This window comes from Mustelus asterias, chromosome 12 (genome assembly GCF_964213995.1).
Source record: "Mustelus asterias chromosome 12, sMusAst1.hap1.1, whole genome shotgun sequence".
Taxonomy (NCBI): domain Eukaryota; kingdom Metazoa; phylum Chordata; class Chondrichthyes; order Carcharhiniformes; family Triakidae; genus Mustelus; species Mustelus asterias.
This window is the reverse complement of record NC_135812.1, coordinates 51,587,323-51,610,568: the sequence shown is the minus strand read 5'-3', so window position 1 is coordinate 51,610,568 and position 23,246 is coordinate 51,587,323. Positions and strand designations below refer to the sequence as shown.

General features: G+C 44.1%; 1 protein-coding gene across 3 annotated transcripts in view; it reads left to right on the top strand.

Moving 5' to 3' along the window:
* Positions 1-5,066: 5,066 nt before the first annotated feature.
* The window catches only part of prkrip1 (PRKR interacting protein 1), a 65,271-nt gene continuing 47,091 nt past the window's right edge, over positions 5,067-23,246 (top strand). For 2 of the 3 annotated variants that reach the window (XM_078225220.1, XM_078225218.1), the window contains exons 1-5: positions 5,067-5,197; positions 14,853-14,931; positions 18,558-18,658; positions 20,190-20,275; positions 20,859-20,926. In XM_078225220.1, the coding sequence (XP_078081346.1) occupies positions 5,087-5,197; positions 14,853-14,931; positions 18,558-18,658; positions 20,190-20,275; positions 20,859-20,926 (445 nt within the window). In that variant the 5' untranslated portion in view covers positions 5,067-5,086. The remainder of the gene's footprint in view (positions 5,198-14,852; positions 14,932-18,557; positions 18,659-20,189; positions 20,276-20,858; positions 20,927-23,246) is intronic. The other variant, XM_078225217.1, reaches the window with a different exon arrangement.

The following is a 23,246-nucleotide window of genomic DNA, read 5'->3' as shown; positions in this document are numbered from 1 at the left end:
CTTGCGCCTAAACAACAAAGCATACAGTTCATAGAATACATAGGGGAGAAGGAAAGGAGAGGCTGCAGAATGTAGTGTTACAGTCACTGCTAGGGTATAGAGAAAGATCAACTTAATATAAGGTGGGCCCATTCAAAAGTCTGACAGCAGCAGGGAAGAAGTATTCTTGAGTCGGTTGGTATGTGATCTCAGGCTTTTGTATCTTTTTCCCGAAAGAAGAAGGTGGAAGAGAGTATGTCTGGCGTGCGTGGGGTCCTTGATTATGCTGGCTGCTTTCCTGAGGCAGCAGGAAGGGTAGATGGAGTCAATGGAAGGGAAGCTGGTTTGCGTGATGGACTGGGCTTCGTTCACAATCTTTTGTAGTTGCTTGCGGTTTTGGTCAGAGCAGGAGCCATACCAAGCAGTGATACAATTGGAAAGAACGCTTTCTATAATGCACTATCATAACTATCACGACATGCTTGTCCAGGCCCCAACTGCGGGTTTTAAAGCCTGCACTTCAGCTCCAAATCACGCACACTGCCCTCCTATTGGTCGGGCATCATGTGGTCCCGAGGTTTGCCGAAGCCGCGGATGAGAAGGTCACATGGTCTGCAAGGTCACCATGACACTGCCAAAGTGCCCTTGGGGACTAGCAGTAGTGGCACACTGTCACCAATAGGTTGGTGGTGGAGATTGGCAACATTATGTCACCCACCAATGCCTCTACTTTCTCAGAAGACTAAGGAAATTTGGCATGTCAGCTACGACTCAGATGCACTATCGAAAGCATTCTTTCTGGTTGTATCACAACTTGGTATGGCTTCTGCTCTGCCCAAGACCGCAAGGAACTACAAAAAGGTTGTGAATGTAGCCCAGTCCACCACGCAAATCAGCCTCCCATCCATTAACTCTGTATACACTTCCCGCTCCCTAGGCAAAGCAACCAGCATAATTAAGGACCCCACACACCCTGGACATTCTCTCTTGCACCTTCTTCCTTCGAGAAAAAGATACAAAAGTCTGAGGTCACATAACACCGACTCAAGAACAGCTTCTTCCCTGCTGCTGTCAGACTTCTGAATGGACTTACCTTGCATTAAGTTGATCCTTCTCTACACCCTAGTTATGACTGTAGCACTACATTCTGCACTTTCTCGTTTCCTTCTCTATGAACGACATGTTTTGTCTGTATAGTGCGCAAGAAACAGTACTTTTCTCTGTATGTTAATACATGTGACAATAATAAATCAAGTCAAATCAAATCAAAACCTGTATCAGAAGTGCTTAAGAACCATATTTTTTCCTCACACAAGAGAAGACAGCATACAACAGACGCAAGAGGGATAAGGCGAGAGGGGTCTTGCCTAATCTCCACCTCCTCACACCGTATGAAGAGAGGGCTGCTGAGCTGGCAGTGGAGGACTCTGACTGTATATGTGGCAACAAAAAGCCGGCTTTCCCAAGCCGGGAAGCATGGTTAATCTCTGCTCATTGAAGCCTGAGGGCGAGGCTCTGTGAAATATGCAAAGCAGCCCATCCAATTACTCATTCCCTCTTCCTTCCAGTACAGGTGGCAGCAGGAAGAGGGTGCAACCAGACCGGTTCTGAGCTCAGCCCCAGCCCGCAGACTAGTGTGACAATGACAGCATTCACCTACACCCTCCACCAGCCCAGAGAAACACACCTCGGTGGGTCAAGGATCTAGTTTAGGTTGGGACTCACACACTAGTGGTCACCTCAGAGCCATATGTCCACAGCAGGAGGAGGCAAAGGACAGTTAAGGTCATTAGCATTCAGAGGACTGATGTGCAAAAGACCTAGTCTGATGATGAGCCTCTGGGAGTGGTCATGGAGAAGATGCTGGAGATACAGCATGAGATGTGTCAGGTTCTCTCAACAGAGTGGCACACGAAACATACATGTTGGTGCCACTGATGTAGTGGCACCAACATGTATGCACATTCCAGGGGTAGGTAGTGGATGCCATGGAGAATCTGGTCCAGCAGAGTGCCCAGTTGCTGCAGGAGATGCACAAACACCTGCACTCCATCACTGCAGACATGAATGAGCTTTGGCAGTGGTGACACAAGAAGAACAAGTCACCATAGCCTCCCTTTAGGTGACCCTTCCCTTCAAGCAGGCAGGGAGAAGCTCTCAGGTAACCAAAGGGAAGAGGAGTGACAGGTGAGCCCCCACTCAGGTCTCTCTAAGGCTGACCATATGTTCCAGGTTCCCTCCATCTGTGACCCCATCAGCTCCAGCTCTGGGAATGTTGAGGGTGCACCTATCCCAGAGTTTGAGAGCATAAGAAAGCTAGGCTTCTCCAGGTCTTGGGACAAGGTCATTGGAGATAAGAGGGCATTGTGGTCAGCAAGGCTGTTTCTACCTCTGCTGGGAATTTCAGGGTTGGTCACATAAAATTAAAAAGTTAACTTTGGTAGCACGGCTGTGCAATTATTGTACCCACCCTCTTTGATTGTTATCTCCTATAACCACCCCTCGGTTTGCACCTCCCCCCGCCCCCGGATTCTGTGATTGACACCACCCACCACTTGCTCTGAGGCTTCCCCACACCAACTGATTCCTTGCTCGATGGGTACCTTTATGCCATCTTGTCTCTAATGGCCTTTCACCCCTACCCAGTCCATTCTCCCCTGTCAAATCAAATTCCCCGTAAGGCTGCATGCTGGCATCTCTACCTGTCTTGTTTTATAGAATAGAACCATAGAATCCCTACAGTACGGGAGGTCATTCGGCCCATCGAGTCTGCACTGACTCTCTGAAAGAACATCCCACGAACTCATCCTTACATGTTTACCATGGCTAATCCCCCTAAACTACACATCTTTGGACACTAAGAGGCAATTTTAGCATGGCCAATCCCCCTAGCCTATGCATCTTTGGAGTGTGGGAGAAAACTGGAACACCTGGAGGAAACCTACGCAGACATGGGGAGAATGTGCAAACTCCACAGACACCCAAGGCTGGAATTGAACTTGAGTCCCTGGCACTATGAGGCAGCAGTGCTAACCACTGCATCATCATGCTGCCCTATGACACCTCCTCTTCCTCCATCAACACCCAATCCCCCACAACACTTTACCCCGACAATCCCTGCTTGTTCTTTCCTTCCATATGCTTTCCCTGCAGTGATGAATATTGCTGTTGTCTCCAATCTCCCAATGATCCAGCCAGATTTTTGTCTCCGAGTCTTCTCCCCTTCTACTCCCGTGACTCCTACTGGAGCACTGTGGTTACTGTATACTGATGGGATTGAATGTGACTGTGCACTGTGGGTGAGGAGAGAATTCCTCCACATTTAGCAATGTATTTGACTGCTTTATCTTTACAATTACAAGGGGACACAGGTTCAAGATGAGAGGGGGAAAGTTTAAGGGAGATATGCGGGGCAGGTTTTTCACGCAGAGTGGTGTGTTTCTGGAATGTGCTGCCAGAGGAGGTGGAAGCAGGCATATTAGCAACATATAAGAGGCATCTGGATGGGTACATGAATAGGGAGGGAATAGAGGGATACAGACCGAGTAAGGGCAGAAGGGTTTTTTTTAGTTCAGTTAGGATATCATGATCGGCGCAGGTTTGGAGGGCCGAAGGGCCTGTTCCTGTGCTGAAGTTTTCTTTGTTCTTTAATCTGACATTAGTGAACCTAGATAGAAAGTGAGGTTTAAGACCATAAGACATAGGAGCGGAAGTAAGGCCATTCGGCCCATCGAGTCCACTCCATCATTCAATCATGGTTGATTTCAACTCCATTTACCCGCTCTCTCCCCATAGCCCTTAATTCCTCGAGAAATCAAGAATTTATCAATTTCTGTCTTGAAGACGCTCAACGTCTCGGCCTCCACAGCCCTCTGTGGCAATGAGTTCCACAGACCTACCACTCTCTGGCTGAAGAAATTTCTCCTCATCTCTGTTCTAAAGTGACTCCCTTTTATTCTAAGGCTGTGCCCCCGCGTCCTAGTCTCCCCTGCTAATGGAAACAACTTCCCTACGTCCATCCTATCTAAGCCGTTCATTATCTTGTAAGTTTCTATTAGATCTCCCCTCAACCTCCTAAACTCCAATGAATATAATCCCACGATCCTCAGACGTTCATCGTATGTCAGGCCTACCATTCCTGGGATCATCCGTGTGAATCTCCGCTGGACCCGCTCCAGTGCCAGTATGTCCTTCCTGAGGTGTGGGGCCCAAAATTGCTCACAGTATTCCAAATGGGGCCTAACCAGTGCTTTATAAAGCCTCAGAAGTACATCCCTGCTTTTGTATTCCAAGCCTCTTGAGATAAATGACAACATTACATTTGCTTTCTTAATTACGGACTCAACCTGCAAGTTTACCTTTAGAGAATCCTGGACTAGGACTCCCAAGTCCCTTTGCACTTTAGCATTATGAATTTTGTCACCGTTTAGAAAATAGTCCATGCCTCTATTCTTTTTTCCAAAGTGCAAGACCTCGCACTTGCCCACGTTGAATTTCATCACCCACTTCTTGGACCACTCTCCTAAACTGTCTAAATCTTTCTGCAGCTTCCCCACCTCCTCAATACTACCTGCCCCTCCACCTATCTTTGTATCATCGGCAAACTTGGCCAGAATGCCCCCAGTCCCGTCATCTAGATCGTTAATATATAAAGAGAACAGCTGTGGCCCCAACACTGAACCCTGTGGGACACCACTTGTCACCGGTTGCCATTCTGAGAAAGAACCTTTTATCCCAACTCTCTGCCTTCTGTCTGACAGCCAATCGTCCGTCAATCCATGTTAGTACCTTGCCTCGAATACCATGGGCCCTTATTTTACTCAGCAGTCTCCCGTGAGGCAACTTGTTTGACAATGCTGCCTCTCTATGAGGCTGATATTGAGTAATTTATGAAGGAATCAGGGATTTACTCTCTCACCACCTCAGCATTCCATTAGTAAGTATTTTTCACTCAGTGCTCACATCCACAAACAGCAACTTCTACCCCACTGACAGTTGGAGTCCTGTGAGCCACGCATGCGCATCCCAGTGGTAGGTAACTCGATGACGTTGTCAGATCGTGACGGTCGCGGCTCAGTGACGTTACCGCCCGTGCCAGCTCTCCAAGATGGCGGACGGAAACAAGCGGCCGTCCAAGAAGCTGACGCAGCCGCTGGTCATCCCCAAGAGCGCGGCCGAGGAACAGCGCCTGAAACTGGACCGCTTAATGAGGAACCCGGTAAGTGAAAACCAGCCGGAGGGACGGAGAATCGGTAGGTTCCTCTCCCCACGGGAGTGGGGGTGCTGAGTGAATCAGTACCCAGGGAGAGGGAGTAATGCAGATCCAGTGTGGGAGGTGGTATGAAAAATAAAAGCTGCAATAGACCACACCGCCCCGCCAGATATGCAGCATCTTCCACATCCCTCAACAGGGGCAACAACCTCTGTGTCTACCCTGTCAAGTCAATTACCACCCCATATTATTCCAATCTTCGGAGAATACAGACCCAATTTACTCAATCTCATCAGAGGACAGGTCTGTCATTGCAGGAACCGATCTAGTGAGGCTTTGTTGTACCTCTTCCACTGCAAGTATGTCCATCCTTAAACACAGAGACCAAAACTGCACACAATTCTCCAGTGTGGTCTCATCAAAAACTAATGCAAAAACCTTGTCCATTCTTCATGTAAAGATCCCTCATTGCTGTAAATTGTTCAGTTCCAGCTGTATCCAGGATTTCAAACATACATTGTTGTCCATCCACTTCAACTTGCTTTCTATAGGAGTCCTCTATTGTTGGATCATACTTTTCAACAAATATTCCTTGAACAAATTGCGCAGTCAAAGCTGACTTTCCAACTCCTCCTGAACCGAGGACCACAAATTTATACTTGCGCATTGTGTAGCGTTTTCAGTGAATATTTACACGTACATTTGCAACAAGGCTTCTTTATTCTTGTACTCTGATCCCTTGCAATAATTGCTTACTGTACCTGCATGCTAACTTTGTGTGCATCTTGTACAATTACCCCCAAGTCTATCTGAACATCAACATTTACAATTTTCACACTTTAAAAAAATATTTGCATTGTTGTTCTTATGACCAAAGCTGACAGAGCTTTGACAAAGGGTCATCTGGACTCAAAACGTCAGCTCTTTACTCTCCTTACAGATGCTGCCAGACCTGCTGAGATTTTCCAGCATTTTCTCTTTTGGAATCTAGTAAATCTCCTCTGAACCACCTCCAACGCATTTATATCCTCCAGTTTTCGCTGGAGTTCACTCCAATGAGAAGGGATCTCATAGAGATTTATAAAATTCTAACAGGATTAGGCAGGGTAGATGCAGGGAGGATATTCCCAATGGTGGGGGAATCCAGAACTAGGGGTCACAGTCTGAGGGTTCAGGGTAGACCATTTAAGACGGAGGTGAAGAGACATTTCTTCACCGAAAGAGTGGTGAGCCTGTAGAATTCATTAACACAGGAAGTAGTTGATGCCAAAGCATTGAATGTGTTCAAGAGGCGGCTGGATATCGCACTTGGGGCGAATGGGATCAAAGGTTATGGAGAAAAAGCAGGATTAGACTATTACATAAGAACATGAGAAATAGGAGCAGGAGTAGGCCATCTAGCCCCTCAAGCCTGCTCCGCCATTCAATAAGATCACGGCTGATCTGATAGTGGGTTCAGTTCCACTTACCCGCCCGCTCCCCATAACCCTTAATTCCCTTAATGGTTAAAAATCTATCTATCTGTGACTTAAACACATTCAATGAGGTAGTCTCCAGTGCTTAACTGGGAAGAGAATTGCAAAGATTCACTATCCTCTGGGAGAAGAAGTTCCTTCTTCTTGCTAAGGCCATGCAGGGAGGTTTAAACTGATTCGGGGGGGGGGAGGGATCCTGAGTAGTGGGGCTGAAAGTGAGGGATGCATGGATGGGGACTGCAATGCACGGCATTGCAGAGGTGGGGTGGAGCAGGGTTTGAAATGTGTATACTTCAATGCCAGGAGTATTCGCAATAAAGTGGGTGAACTTGCAGCGTGGATCAGTACCTGGGACTTCGATGTTGTGGCTATTTCAGAGACATGGATAGAGCAGGGGCAGGAATGGATGCTGCAGGTCCCGGGGTTCAAATGTTTTAGTCGAAGTAGGGAAGGAGGTAGAAGAGGGGGAGGGGTAGCATTATTGGTCAGAGATTGTATCACAGTGTCAGAGAGGAGGTTTGATGAGGACTTATCTGTTGAGGTAGTATGGGCGGAGATTAGAAATAGGAGAGGAGAGGTCACCCTGTTGGGAGTCTTTTATAGACCTCCTAAAAGTTCTAGAGAGGTTGAGGAAAGGATTGCGGAGTCAATCCTGCTTAGGAGTGAAAGTAATAGGGCAATTGTTATGGGGGATTTTAACTTGACTAATATTGACTGGAATTGTTATAGCTCTAGCTCGTTAGAGGGGTCAGTTTTTGTTCAAAGCGTGCAGGAAGGTTTTTTGACTCAGTATGTAGACAGGCCAACTAGAGGTGAGGCTATATTGGATCTGGTGCTGGGAAATGAGCCAGACCAGGTGCTAGACTTGGAAGTTGGTGTGCATTTTGGTGATAGTGACCACAATTCGGTTACGTTCACCTTAGTGATGGAAAGGGATAGGCATGAACCTCGGGCCAGTGGTTTTAGCTGGGGGAAGGGTAATTATGAGGCTATTAGGAGAGAATTAGGAAACATAGGTTGGACTAGGAGATTACAGGGACTGGGAACGTCCGACATGTGGAGTTTTTTCAAAGAGCAGCTACTGCGAGTCTGTGATAGGTATGTCCCTGTCAGGCAAGGAGGAATTGGTAGGGCTAGGGAACCGTGGTGCACCAAAAAAGTTTCTTTGTTGGTTAAAAAGAAAAAGGAGGCTTATGTTCGGATGAGACGTGAGCACTCGGGTAGTGCACTAGAAAGCTTTAGATTGGCTAAGAGGGAGTTGAAGAGCGAGCTTAGAAGGGCTAAAAGGGGACATGAGAAGACTTTGGCGGATAGGGTTAAAGTGAATCCTAAGGCGTTCTATAGGTATGTCAAGAACAGAAGGTTGGTTAGGGCAAGTTTAGGGCCAGTTATAGATGGCAGAGGGAAGTTATGTGTGGAACCGGAGGAGATTGGTGAAGCATTGAACCAATATTTCTCTTCGGTGTTCACGCAAGGGGACATGAGTATAGCTGAGGAGGACACTGGGTTGCAAGGGAGTAGAATAGACAGTATTACAGTTGATAAGGAGGATGTGCAGGATATTCTGGAGGGTCTGAAAATAGATAAATCCCCTGGTCCGGATGGGATTTATCCAAGGATTCTCTGGGAGGCAAGAGAAGTGATTGCAGAGCCTCTGGCTCTGATCTTCAGGTCGTCGTTGGCCTCTGGTATAGTACCAGAAGATTGGAGGTTAGCGAATGTTGTCCCATTGTTTAAGAAGGGGAACAGAGACTTCCCCGGGAATTATAGACCGGTGAGTCTCACTTCTGTTGTCGGCAAGATGTTGGAAAAAATTATAAGGGATAGGATTTATAGTTATTTGGAGAGTAATGAATTGATAGGTGATAGTCAGCATGGTTTTGTGGCAGGTAGGTCGTGCCTTACTAACCTTATTGAGTTTTTTGAGAAAGTGACCAAGGAGGTGGATGGGGGCAAGGCAGTGGACGTGGTATATATGGATTTTAGTAAGGCGTTTGATAAGGTTCACCATGGTAGGCTTCTGCAGAAAATGCAGATGTATGGGATTGGGGGTGATCTAGGAAATTGGATCAGGAATTGGCTAGCGGATAGGAAACAGAGGGTGGTGGTTGATAGTAAATATTCATCATGGAGTGCGGTTACAAGTGGTGTACCTCAGGGATCTGTTTTGGGGCCACTGCTGTTTGTAATATTTATTAATGATCTGGATGAGGGTATAGTTGGGTGGATTAGCAAATTTGCTGATGACACCAAAGTCGGTGGTGTGGTAGACAGTGAGGAAGGGTGTCGTAGTTTGCAGGAAGACTTAGACAGGTTGCAAAGTTGGGCCGAGAGGTGGCGGATGGAGTTTAATGCGGAGAAGTGTGAGGTAATTCACTTTGGTAGGAATAACAGATGTGTTGAGTATAGGGCTAACGGGAGGACTTTGAATAGTGTGGAGGAGCAGAGGGATCTAGGTGTATGTGTGCATAGATCCCTGAAAGTTGGGAATCAAGTAGATAAGGTTGTTAAGAATGCATATGGTGTCTTGGCGTTTATTGGTAGGGGGATTGAATTTAGGAGTCGTAGCGTTATGTTGCAACTGTACACAACTCTGGTGCGGCCGCACTTGGAGTACTGTGTGCAGTTCTGGTCCCCACATTACAGGAAGGATGTGGAGGCTTTGGAGAGGGTGCAGAGGAGGTTTACCAGGATGTTGCCTGGTATGGAGGGGAGATCCTATGAGGAGAGGCTGAGGGATTTGGGATTGTTTTCGCTGGAAAGGCGGCGGCTAAGAGGGGATCTTATTGAAACATATAAGATGATTAGAGGTTTAGATAGGGTGGATAGTGATAGCCTTTTTCCTCTGATGGAGAAATCCAGCACGAGGGGGCATGGCTTTAAATTGAGGGGGGGTAGTTATAGAACCGATGTCAGGGGTAGGTTCTTTACCCAGAGAGTGGTGAGGGATTGGAATGCCCTGCCAGCATCAGTAGTAAATGCGCCTAGTTTGGGGGCGTTTAAGAGATCCGTAGATAGGTTCATGGACGAAAAGAAATTGGTTTAGGTTGGAGGGTCACAGTTTTTTTTTTAACTGGTCGGTGCAACATCGTGGGCCGAAGGGCCTGTTCTGCGCTGTAATGTTCTATGTTCTATGTTCTCAACTCTGTTCTAAATTGACTCCCCTGTATTTTGAGGCTATGCCCCCTAGTTCTTGTTTCCATTGTAAGTGGAAATAACCTCACTGCTTCTACCCTGTCTAGCCCCTTCATTATCTTATATGTCTCTATAAGATCTCCCCTCAACCTTCTAAACTCCAATGAGTACAGGCCCAGTCTACTCAATCTCTCCTCATAAGCTAATCCCCTCATCTCCAGAATCAACCTGGTGAACCTTCTCTGTACCCCCTCCAAAGCTAATATATCCTTTCTTAAATAAGGGGACCAAAATTGTACACCGTACTCTAGGTGCGGCCTCACCAGTACCCTGTACAGTTGCAGCATGACCTCCCTAAATTTTATACTCCATCCCTCTCGTGATAAAGGCCAACATTCCATTTGCCTTCTTGATTACCTGCTGCACCTGCAAACTGAGTTTTTGTGATTCATGCACAAGGACCCCCAGGTCCCTCTGCACATTAGCATGTTGTAATTTTTCACCGTTTAAATAATAGTCCATTTTACTATTATTCCTTCCGAAGTGGATAACCTCACACTTACCAACGTTATACTCCATCTGCCAGATCCTTGCCCACTCACTTAGCCTATCCAAATCTCTCTGCAGACTCTGTGTCCTCCACGCAATTTGCTTTCCCACTCATCTTTGTGTCATCCGCAAACTTTGTTACCCTACACTCGGTCCCCTCCTCCAGATCGTCTATGTATATGGTAAATAGTTGAGGCCCCAGCACCGATCCCTGCGGCAAGCCACTAGTCACTGATTGCCAACCGGAAAAGCACCCATTTATTCTGACTCTCTGCTTTCTGTTAGATATGATGTGGAGATGCCGGCGTTGGACTGGGGTGAACACAGTGAGAGTTTCAACAACACCAGGTTAAAGTTCAACAGGTTTATTTGGTAGCAAATACCATTAGCTTTCGGAGCACTGCTCCTTCGTCTGTTGATGAAGGAGCAGCACTCCGAAAGCTAATGGTATTTGCTACCAAATAAACCTGTTGGACTATAACCTGGTGTTGTTAAAACTCTTATTCTGTTAGATAGCCAATCCTCAATCCACGCTAACACTTTACCCCCAACTCTGTGTACCTTTATCTTATGCAGCAACCTTTTGTGAGGCACCTTATCGAATGCCTTCTGGAAATCTAAATACACCACATCCACCAGTTCCCCTCTGTCAACCGCACTCGTTATATCCTCAAAGAATTCCAGTAAATTAGTCAAACATGACTTTCCCTTCATGAATCCATGCTGCATCTGCTTGATTGAACCATTCTTTTCCAGGTGTCCTGCTATTTCTTCCTTAATGATAGATTCCAGCATTTTCCCAACTACGGATGTTAAGCTAACCGGCCTGTAGTTACCTGCCTTTTGTCTATCTCCTTTTTTAAACAGTGGCGTTACATTAGCTGTTTTCCAATCAGCTGGCACCTCCCCAGAGTCAAGTGAATTTTGATAAATTACAACTAATGCATTTGCTATTACTTCTGCCGTTTCTTTTAGTACCCTGGGATGCATTCCACCCGGACCTCACAGGACAAAAGGGACTTGTCTACCTTTAGTCCCATTAGCCTACCCAGCACTACCTCTTTAGTAATAGAACATTACAGCGCAGTACAGGCCCTTCAGCCCTCGATGTTGCGCCGACCAGTGAAACCAATCTAAAGCCCATCTAACCTACACTATTCCAATATCATCCTTATGTTTATCCAATGACCCTTTAAATGCCCTTAATGTTGACGAGTCTACTACTGCTGCAGGCAGGGCATTCCACGCCCTTACTACTCTCTGAGTAAAGAACCTACCTCTGACATCTGTCCTATATCTATCACCCCTCAATTTAAAGCTATGTCCCCATCATCATCTGAGGAAAAAGGCTTACACTCTCCACCCTATCTAATCCTCTGATCATCTTGTATGCCTCTATTAAGTCACCTCTTAACCTTCTTCTCTCTAAGGAAAACAGCCTCAGTGATCGTTTTAAGGTCCTCACCCCCTACAATCCCATGACCCGTCGATTATTGGTATGCTATTTGTGTCCTCCATTGTGAAGACCGACACAAAAAACTTGTTTAAGGCCTCGGCCATTTCCTCGTTTCCTATTATTAAATCCCCTTTCTCATCTTCTAAGGGACCAACATTTACTTTAGCCACTCTTTTCCGTTTTATATATTTGTAAAAACTTTTACTATCAGTTTTTATATTTTGTGCTAGTTTACTTTCATAATCTATCTTTCCTTTCTTTATTGCTTTCTGAGTAGTTCTTTGTTGTTTTTTAAAGCCTTTCCAATCTTCTAGTTCCCCACTAATTTTGGCCACTCTGTATGCATTGGTTTTTAATTTGATACTCTCTTTTTGAGTTGGATGATCAGCCATGATCATAATGAATGGCGGAGCAGGCTCAAAGGGCCAATTGGCCTCCTCCTGCTCCTGTCTTCTATGTATCTATGTTTAAATAAGAAGACTAAAACTGCACACAGTTTTTAAGATGCAGTCTCACCAATGCCCTGTACAACTGAAGCATAACATCCTTACTTTTAAGTTCAATTACACTTGTAATAAAGTTTATTTATTAGTGTCACAAGTAGGCTTACATTAGCACTGCAATGAAGTTACTGTGAAAATCCCCTAGTCGCCACACTCCGGCACCTGTTCGGGTACACTGAGTGGGAATTTAGCGTGGCCAATGCACCTAACCAGCATGCCTTTCGGACTATGGGAGGAAACTGGAGTAACCGAGGAAACCCTCTCAGACACGGGGAGAATGTGCAGACTCCGCACCGACTAGAGATCCAAGCTGGAATTGAACTGGGTCCATGATGCTGTGAGGCAGCCATCATGCTGCCCCTCATTATTTAAAGGCTAGCATTCAATTTACCACCTTAATTACTTGCTATACCTGCATACTATTTGTGACTCATACGTTAGAACACCTAGATCCCTCTGTACTTCTGAGTTCTGCACCTTTCTCCGTTTAAGTAATACTCTGCCTTTTTAGTCTTCCTGTCAAATTGAACAACTTCATATTTTCCCACATTATACGCCCTCTCCCATTCACTCAACCTACCTATATTTATCTGCAACCTGCTTATGCTCTCTTCACAACATACTTTCCTACCCATCTTTGTGTCATCTGCAAATTTACCCTACCATACCTTCACTTTTCTCATCTAAGTCGTTGATATAAATTGCCCCAACACGGACCCTGCAGGACTCTACTCATCACATGCTGCCAATCAGAAAAAAGATCATTTCTTGCAGATTCCCAACTTTCTGCCAGCTAACCAATCTTCTATCCATGCTAATATGTTTCCCCCTCCATTGTAATCTTTTATTTTCCGCAATAATCTTCGATGTGGCGCCTTATCAAATGCCTTCTGGAAATCCATGTACAAAATGTTTCTAGGTTACCATTCCACAGCACGTGTTATTCCTTCAAAGAACTCCAGTAAATTGGTTAAACATTTCGCTTTCACAAAATCATGCTGACTCTTCCCAATTACCTTGAGTTTCTCCAGCTCTAACCCCCTTAATGATCGATTCTAACCCCTTCCCCTACTGTCCTCAACTCCATGGGCCCTTATCTTGCATATTGTAATCTTGTGTGTCATCTTATCAAATGTCTTTTTTGGAACCCAAGTATACAACATTGACTGGTTCCCCTTTAGTCGCCCTGTTAGTGAAATTGTCAAAAAAGCTTTCTAATAAACATGATTTCTCTTTTGTAAAACCATATTAACTTTGTCTTTTCAAAGTGCGTTGTAAATAATTCTTTACTAGATTCCAGCATTTCCTGATGACTGATGTTGGGCTAACTGGCCTGTAGCTCAATTTCCCCTCCTTTTTTGAATTGCAGTGTTACATTTTGCTAACTCCAATGCACTGGAATTGTTGTAGAATTTAGGAAATTTTGGCAAATTATAACTAGTGCACCCACTTATCCCTGCAAGTTGTACCTTTTTGAGCGCTAGGATGTAGCCATCAGGTCTTGGGAATTTGTCAGATTTTAGTCCCTTAAGTTTTTCAATACTTTTTCTCCAATAAAATTACTTTAAGTTCCTCATATTTATTAATCCCTTGGTTTCCCTCTATTTCTAATATGTAACTTTTGTCTCCTGCTGTAAAGATAAACACAAAATATTTGTTCTATGTTTCCTCATTCCCCATGATAACTTTTCTTTTCTCTGCTTCTAAGGAATTTTTTTTTTTTAGTTTATTTTAGCTACTCTCCTCCTTTTTATACACTTGTAAAATGTATTACAATATATTATATTCTTGGCTAGCTAGCTTACATTTTCTCCCACTTTTATCAATGTTTTGTTGGCTCTTTGCTGGTTTCTAAACCACTTCCAATCCTCAGGTTTACTGCTATTCTTTGCAACGTTATAAGCCTTGTCTTTTAATAATGTTTCTTGCTGAGTTTTTGTTTTACAGTGGAATATATTTTTGTTGAACATTTTGAATTGTTTCTAAATGTTCCCCATTGTTTATTTACTGATATATATTTTAGACTGTTTAACCAATCAACCTTAATGAGCTCTTTCTTCCTGTAATTAGCTTTGTTTAAGATTCTTGTTTGTGATTGGAGTATGTCATTTTCAAACTTAATGTGAAATTCAGTTGTATTATGATCACTATTTCCCAGTGGATCTTTAACAGTGAGATCACTAATTAACCCCGCCATATTGTGCAATACTAGATCTAAAATAGCTTTGTCCCTAGTTGCCTCCACAATATATTGATCCAGGAAACTGTTAGGAAACATTCTACAAACTCATCTTCCAGACCAGCTTTGCCAATTTGTCTTGTCTCATCTGTATGAAGGTTAAAATCCCCCACAATTATTACATTGCCTTTTTTAACAAGCTCCAATCATTTCTCACTTTCTGTCCAATGGCATAGCTACTGTTAAGTGTGCGGAGACTAAATTTCTAAATTTGTGTTGTGGTCTGTGCTGAAATCTACCTGTGTTGAGAGCAGTTTGGAATGTTCGGTACTGATTATAGTTTTGCTCAAATTTCTCATTGTAGGAGAAGCAAATTCTAATCTCGGAGAGACCCAAGGATTGGGCTCCACGACCGCCACCAGAATTTGTACGCGATGTTATGGGTAAGTGTTACTTTTATATTAGGAAACATGTGACTTCAAGATATGTATGTGATCGACGAAGACTTTTACTGTATTGTCCCCATCCCCATTGTGTCACACTCACTGCTACTTTGCAACGATCTTTCTTCAGTAATCAGACTGAGGGTGTTAGGAGACTGTGTAATCCAGTTTCTAACCATTTTGGATTGATTAAATTAAAATTGAATCCCTCTCCACAGGATAGTTCATGGGCAATAGATGGTGAGAAATAAATAAAATAGCATTGTTTGGTAATAGTACATTCAGTCCTACAGCTGTGTCCAATCCTGTCTGTCCTTATTCTGTCTTCCCTGGACATTCACTGCCTGGATAATAATTAGAGGCTGGAGCCCAGTCAGCTTCCTCACTCTAAAAAGTTGCTGGGACCCACCGAAGACCCATTATAGCACTAACTGAGATCCAAACACTCAGCATACTGGGACTTTGCAGCATACCTAGCCAAATGTGTGGGGTCCCTTCAGGGTTTTTGAAAGGAAAATGTCTTGTTCTCTCTGCAGTCTCTCCTGTCACTTGGGCTTTTCTCGTTGGCATACTGTGTTGGCAGGTTATGTACCATTCTTGGTGCACCCAGTGAATAAATATCTCTTTAGCAGTGTGACGCTAAGGAATATATGTTGCATTAGTTTTTACAAATTATGATGGAAGTGAGAAAGGTTGTATACTAAAGTAGAGCATGGAAAAGATAACTGTTAGTAAAGAATTGTGTAAACCTTGTGGTCGGTGCAGACTCAACGGGCCGAATGGCCTCTTTCTGTACTGTAGGGTTTCTATGATGATTTCTATGAATTGGTTCTGAAAAAAGTAAGAACTTGGGATGGAGAAGTGATTAGGCTCTGATGGCTGCTCAAAGAACAAAGAAAATTACAGCACAGGAACAGGCCCTTCGGCCTGCCAAGCCTGCACTGACCATGCTGCCTAACTTAACTAAAACCCCCCACCCTTCTGGGGACCATATCCCTCTATTCCTATCCTATGTACTTGTCAAGACGTCCCTTAAAAGTCACTACCGTATCCGCTTCCACTACCTCACCCGGCAACGAGTTCCAGGCACCCAATACTCTGTGTAAAAAATCTGCCTCGTACATCTCCTTTAAACCTTGCCCCTCGCACCTTAAACCTATGCCCCCTAGTAATTGACTCTTCCACCGTGGGAAAAAGCTTCTGACTATCCACTCTGTCCATGCCTCTCATTATCTTGTAGACTTCTATCAGGTCTCCCCTCAACCTCCGTCGCTCCAGTGAGAACAAACCAAGCTTCTCCAACCTCTCCTCATAGCTAATGCCCTCCATACCAGGCAACATCCTGGTAAATCTTTCCTGTACCCTCTCCAAAGCCTCCACATCCTTCTGGTAGTGTGGCAACCAGAATTGAACACTATATTCCAAGTGCGGCCTAACTAAGGTTCTATAAAGCTGCAACATGACTTGCCAATTTTAAAACTCAATACCCCTACCTTCTCCACCTGCATTGCCACTTTCAGTGACCTATGTACCTGTACACCCAGATCCCTTTGCCTATCAATACTCTTAAGGGTTCTGCCATTTACTCTACATTTCCTATCTGTATTAGACCTTCCAAAATGCATTACCTCACATTTGTCCAGATTAAACTCCATCTGCCATCTCTCCACCCAAGTCTCCAACTGATCTATATCCTGCTGTATCCTCTGATGGTCCTCATAGCTATCCGCAAATCCACCAATCTTTGTGTCATCTGCAAACTTACTAATCAATCCAGTTAAATTTTCCTCCAAATCATTTATATATATTACAAACAGCAAAGTTCCCAGCACTGATCCCTGAGGAACACCACTTGTCACAGCCCTCCATTCAGAACTGCTGAATGGAGGGCTGGTAACTGCTCCTTGGGCAGTTACCAGCCAGTCACTAAGCTGCCATTGGTGTCCTGTGTTATGATTCAAGTTGGTGTTACTACTTGACAGGAATATTCCAGAAAGGAACCTTGGCTCTTTTTTAAGAGAACATGGAGGAACAGAATCACTGGGTTGCTAACAACAAGAAAAATACATTTATTAAAGTTTGATTATAACACAATACTCCTTTACCCCCCTCTTACCTTTTCAAAGATAAAACCTCACTCTGAAACAAAATGGCTATGCCACTCAATCGATCGCGCATGGATTTCTTCTCAAAATCCCCTCGGACCAAATGATTGTCACATGAGTTTCCAAACTCAACTCCCAAAAAAACACACTTCAAAATCTTCTTTCAAACAATGTTTTCCATCAGCTATTTTAGGTTTTCCAACGCACCTTTTCAGGATTTCTTTGTCTTGAAAGTTTTTATACAACTCCCAGATCCAGCCAACGATTTCCACAATTATTTTGAATAATGTCTCACAAACTGCAATAACATATCACAAACTACTTCAGATATCTTTCTGGCCTCTCGCAATCCAATTCCTTTTCAACTCTGTGACTTTACTGAACAATTTCCTGTTGTAGTCCCAGTTTCCTCTGCACCTTTTAACTTCTCTTCATTTCTCTAGTTTCTTTAACTAGTTGTCCTTTAAGTTTCCAGCACTGGTTTACTTAACCATTACTCCTTGGTATGGCTTTTCTTCTAACAAAGCTGAGGGAGATTTTCGCTCTCTAGCTTCCTGCCAACTGCTATGAATTCAGTTAAAAACAGTACCAAAAAACTTTATTATCCTAAAGCTACTCCTGGTTGCTAAGCAGTGACTTTTTATTTCTCCAAATTTTTATTTACTTTTTATGCCGTAACCTCACGTAGCACAAGAGAAGCACAGTTTGAACTGACCAAACCCCCACACATACAAACACCTTTGTCTAACATGAATCTGACTAGAGTTTTATTCCTCCTACACCAAACCATTAAATTAAACCAACGTAAATCTGTACCTTATATCTAATGTTTCACAATCCAAATCTAATCCACTTAAAATTACACTATTTTCCTGAAGCTCTTTTATTTGTTTGTTCCCAACAGACCAGTTATGAGACAATAACCTTTTTCCTGTGATTGCTTCTACTGAAAGAAAAATGTGAATTGGAGATTGGCTTGTGATGTTACCCTCCTTCCCTCTTCATTTTTTGAATACAAAGCTGGACTTCTATCCTGAACATAGGACCTCTGTTGTGACAAGGAAAAGAGTTCTACAGTTTCTTTAAGAAGTGTGTAGAACTTAGACAAGCAGCTAACCAGTTTCCTGGAAGTGTTTTTAAAAGCTCATATCTCTTCCTGTCGCACACTTAGGCAAAATTGTAATGACCCGTCTACAATGAGGGAGCATATAATTTTTTCTGAGAGAAAAGCAATACAGTTGTAATAGATAACAATGACTATTGCAGTCCTTGGACCTGGCATGGTGCAGAGCTGTTTGTTGGATGCTCTTGAGTGTAGTCAGGACACTTTATTCTCTTTATCGCTTTGGACGTTGGTACGAGTGACTCAAGTGATGCTGCTGATATATCATTGACAGTGCTTTAGATCAAACATAAATCCGAGTTCTTGATTTGCAAGCGTTGAGTGTTAATGTTCTTCTCTTTACTGTGCACTCTTCCTTTCCTCCACATTGAATATCATAAATTATGCTGTGATAATAGGATCGAGTGCTGGTGCAGGCAGTGGAGAGTTCCATGTCTACAGACATCTCCGTCGAAGGGAGTATATGAGAGAGGAATTCATGGAGAAACAGGCAGGACAGGTGAGTAGAGCTCCATGATTGTTACTCGTCAACACTTCAGTTAAAAGGAAAGCAATCTGCGTATGATCTCCAAAGTCACAGCAACACAAGAGCTGAAATTTTAAACAGGGTTATACTGCCTTTAAATATCAGCTCTGGAACTTATAGCGTTAACTATTAGATTTTGCTTGAATGAAAGTGTGTTTGAAAGCGAGAGGATAATGTTGACTGGCCTCATGTTAGTAAGCAGTACGTGACCGCAGTACATGTGACTGTTCCTGTTGCACACTATTTTGCCTCCGTACCTGTTGACGTTTAGCTTTCTGTTGATCAGAATTGAAAATTCAGATATTCGTTCTACTATGAACATGGAATTACAAATGTTGGTAGGAAGCCTACATTATGAGAGCCATACACTTTTTGTCAAAACATCCTGCATAAAGATGATGCTAATATTATCAGGAAATAGGTTAGGATAAAAGAGACCTTAAATTGGTGAGGAGGAAGTAGCATTAATTTGATTTATTATTGTCACATGTATTAGTATAGAGTGAAAAGTATTGTTTCTTGCACGCTATACAGACAAAGCACACAGTCCATAGAGAAGGAAAGGAGAGAGTGCAGAATGTAGTTTTACATAGCTAGGGTGTAGAGAGAGATCAACATTCAAAAGTCTGATGGCAGCAGGGAAGAAGCTGTTCTTGAGTCGGTTGGTACATGATCTAAAACTGTTGTATCTTTTTCCCAACAGAAGAAGGTGGAAGAGGCACAGTGGCATTGGTTAGCACTGTTGCCTCACAGCGCCAGAGACCCGGGTTCAATTCCCGGCTTGGGTCACTGTCTGTGTGGAGTTTGCATGTTCTCCCTGTGTCTGCGTGGGTTTCCTCCGGGTGCTCTGGTTTCCTCCCACACTCCAAAGATGTGCGGGTCAGGTTGATTGACCATGATAAATTGACCCTCGTGTCAGGAGATTAGCAGAGTAAAGATGCGGGGTTATGGGAATAGGGCCTGGGTCGGATTGTAGTTGGTGCACGCTTGATGGGCCGAATGGCCTCCTTCTGCACTGCAGGGATTCTGTGAATCTATTCTATGATATTTCTATCCTGGGGCTTGACAGTAAGTAAAATAATCACTGTAGTAGGGTATGTGAAAGAACTGGGTTTGGCTGAAGTCAGCAGAGTTTTTAAAATGGTAAGTACTGAACATTGAATAATTAAAGTAATTGCACTGTAACCAGGTTCAAAGAGCGTTTGTGGAACAGCACTGTCTAATGGAAATTGTGCATTTAATGTAAATTACTCTCTTATGATGACAATTGGCGACGTTATGGGTGCTGCATTCATTTAGCAAGGATTGTAATTCTCAAAGTCTGAGAATGTACCCTGTTCTTCACAATAAAATTGAGATGCCTAAAACATTGGGGAGGAGAACAAACTTCAACCCATTGGCTCTTGCTACGGTATTAAACATGCAATTGTCTTTGAAATATCTGCTGGAAGTGAGGCTGTGCTGTCTGACTGTGTGATTCACCCGAGGATTCATCACTTTACAGCAACGTCTGGAGGATGAATTCCAGAGGAAATTAGACAGTAATCGGAGAGCGGCGGAAGAGAAGACAGAGAAGCGCAGGAAGAAACGGTAAAGTGACTGGGCTGCTCCCAGATCCAGGAGACCCGGCAAGAGATTAGACATTACAGTTTTTACCACATTCCCACTTTACTCCAACTAGATTCAGCGGAATTGGTACAGTGTGCAATCAGAATTGTCATCCTGTCATACCTGCTGTTTTGTTTGATTCTGTTACAGATTTGAGGAGTTTCTATCTGTAATTACAATGATGGGTACTCTGATGGATCACTGAGTAATCTAGCATAAAAAGGCTGCGGGGTCAATCCGCTCCGTATGTGGAGTTGGCTGATCTCAGCCAAGCTTGTTTGTAGTTGTTACAGTTTGCTTTGAACAAACATTGGATCCTCATTAGTTTGGGAACATGATTGCTAGGCACTGCAGCAAATTTAGCAAGAACCTGAATGATATCGGCTTGTTCTCCGAGCCAGGATTCACTTGGATTCGGCGCGGGGTGATAGCATAGCGTCCATTATTGGCCAATCTAATCAGTGACATACCAACTGTAAGCAAAGTGTTTTAATTGGGTTAGGAAGAATTTATCAACATTTTTGTTATTAATTTGCTCTTTATATTTTGTTATTTTCCTCATTAGTCAGAAGTTAAAGGAGAAGAAAATATTGGCAAAGAAAGCCAAGAAGGAGCTGACCAAAACTGCAGAAGGTGAGTTCTGCTCAATTTGAAATCCATTCCAGTCCTTGCCAAACTCTCAGGATCTTTATTCAGATTTGTTTCTCCCCTGCATTGGTTTGGTGATCACCAAAGGATTCATCCAAATCTTGCTGCCCGTTTTGAGACTTTGTTGCTGCTTCTAGAACCGCTTCAGAAATAAAAACAGAAAATGCTGGAAATGCTCAGCAGGCCGGGGCAGCATCTATGGAGACAGAAAGAGTCAATCTTTCATCATAAGCTGTGTTTAAGAAATGTCTAGTTCTCTTCATTTTATAGAGGTCAATCCTAATGTGACTCCTGTGTAGACATGGTGTTGAGATATGGTCTGAATGAGGCTATTTCGATGTGTTTTGAGTTCCCAATTTACAGGCACAAAAACTTTTGATAGTGAAGGTGTTTTGAGAAGTTAGTTCGTGTATTGATATGTGAATAAATTAAGTTTGAAGCAGGACGTCCATTTCCTAAATATCAAACTTCGATCACGTTTTGCCACCTGGATATGTGCAACCTTCTGTCCTTGCACCTGATTGAAGTTTGAGCCAATCAAATCATTTAGAATTTTCAAAAACATTTGTCCACATGTTAATGCTATTTCTCTCAAACTCATATCCAGAGTTCAAAATCAGATTTCTGCAATGAAATGTGACCGCATATCATCATTAAACTTGGTATATTTTTCTAACATCATTAGCTGTCCCAACTGCCTGCGCCCGGTCTGTGGGGGCCGCCTGCGCCAGGTCTGTGGGGGCCGCCTGCGCCCGGTCTGTGGGGGCCGCCTGCGCCCGGTCTGTGGGGGCCGCCTGCGCCCGGTCTGTGGGGGCCGCCTGCGCCCGGTCTGTGGGGGCCGCCTGCGCCCGGTCTGTGGGGGCCGCCTGCGCCCGGTCTGTGGGGGCCGCCTGCGCCCGGTCTGTGGGGGCCGCCTGCGCCCGGTCTGTGGGGGCCGCCTGCGCCCGGTCTGTGGGGGCCGCCTGCGCCCGGTCTGTGGGGGCCACCTGCATCCTGTCTGTGAGGACTGCCTGCGCCCGTCTCCCCCCCCCCCCCCCCCCCCCCCCCCGGCGCTGCCTCCTCCCCCACCGGCGACGCCGTCTGCGTCCGGTCCATCTCAGCCATCCTGCTGACTGCCTCACTGTTTGTGTCTTGTGTTTAAATTCCATAACTCTAAAATAAAAATCAGAATTCAATGTAAATTATGGAAAAGATAGCAATTAATTTTAGACACCTCCATTTTCCTCAGCCATGCACAAACACTGACAGGAAAGTTCCAAATAGGCAGGGAGATGGTCAGATTTCACAATTGCATGATTAAGCTTAGTTGCTATTGAGAATGTCTATTCATGTTTTAATTCTATCTCAGCTTGCTGAAGGTCGATATTTTCCCCTGACCTAACTCAGAGAGGTAACCAACTCCAGTTCAGAAAACCTCTACTTCAACCTGTGCAATTTGGTAAATCTCCATTAGTCTGATTCTCCAGTGCAACATAGAAACTAGAAGCAGCAGTAGGCCCTTTGAGCCTGCTCCACCATTCATTATGATCATGGCTGATCATCGAATTGAATATCCTGATTTTCCCCCTCTATATCCCTTGATCCCTTTAGCTCCAAGAGCTATATCTAATTTCTTCTTGAAATCAGACAACATTTTGGCTTCAACTACTTTCTGTGGTAGTGAATGCCACACATTTACCACCCTCAGGGTGAAGAAATTTCTCCTCACCTCAGTTCTCAAAGGTTTACCCATTATCCTCAAACTATGACCCCTAGTTCTGGATTCCCCCACCATTGGGAGCATTCTTTCTGAATCTACCTTGTTAACCGTGTTAGAATGTTAAGTTTCTATGAGATCTCCTCTCCTCTAAACTCCAGTGAATATAATCCTAACCGACTTAGTCTCTCCTCATGTGACAGACCTGCCATCCCAGGAATCAGCCTGGTAAATGTTCGCTGTACTCCCTCTATAGCAAGGACATCCTTCCTCAGATAAGGGCACCAAAACTGCACACAATACTCCAGGCGTGGCCTCACCAACGTCCTGTACAATTGCAGCAAAACATCCCTATCCTTATACCCACATCCCCTTGCTATGAAGGCCAACATACCATTTGCCTTCCTTTCTGCCTGCTGTACCTGTGCACTTACTTTCAGCGACTGATGCATGAGGACACCAAGGTCTCGCTCCATTTACTCGTTCAAGTAATAACCTGTCTGCCTATTATTGCTACCAAAGTGGATAGCCTTCACATTTATCCACATTATATTGCATCTGCCATGCATATGCCCACACACTCAACCTGTCCAAATCGCGCTTAAGCAT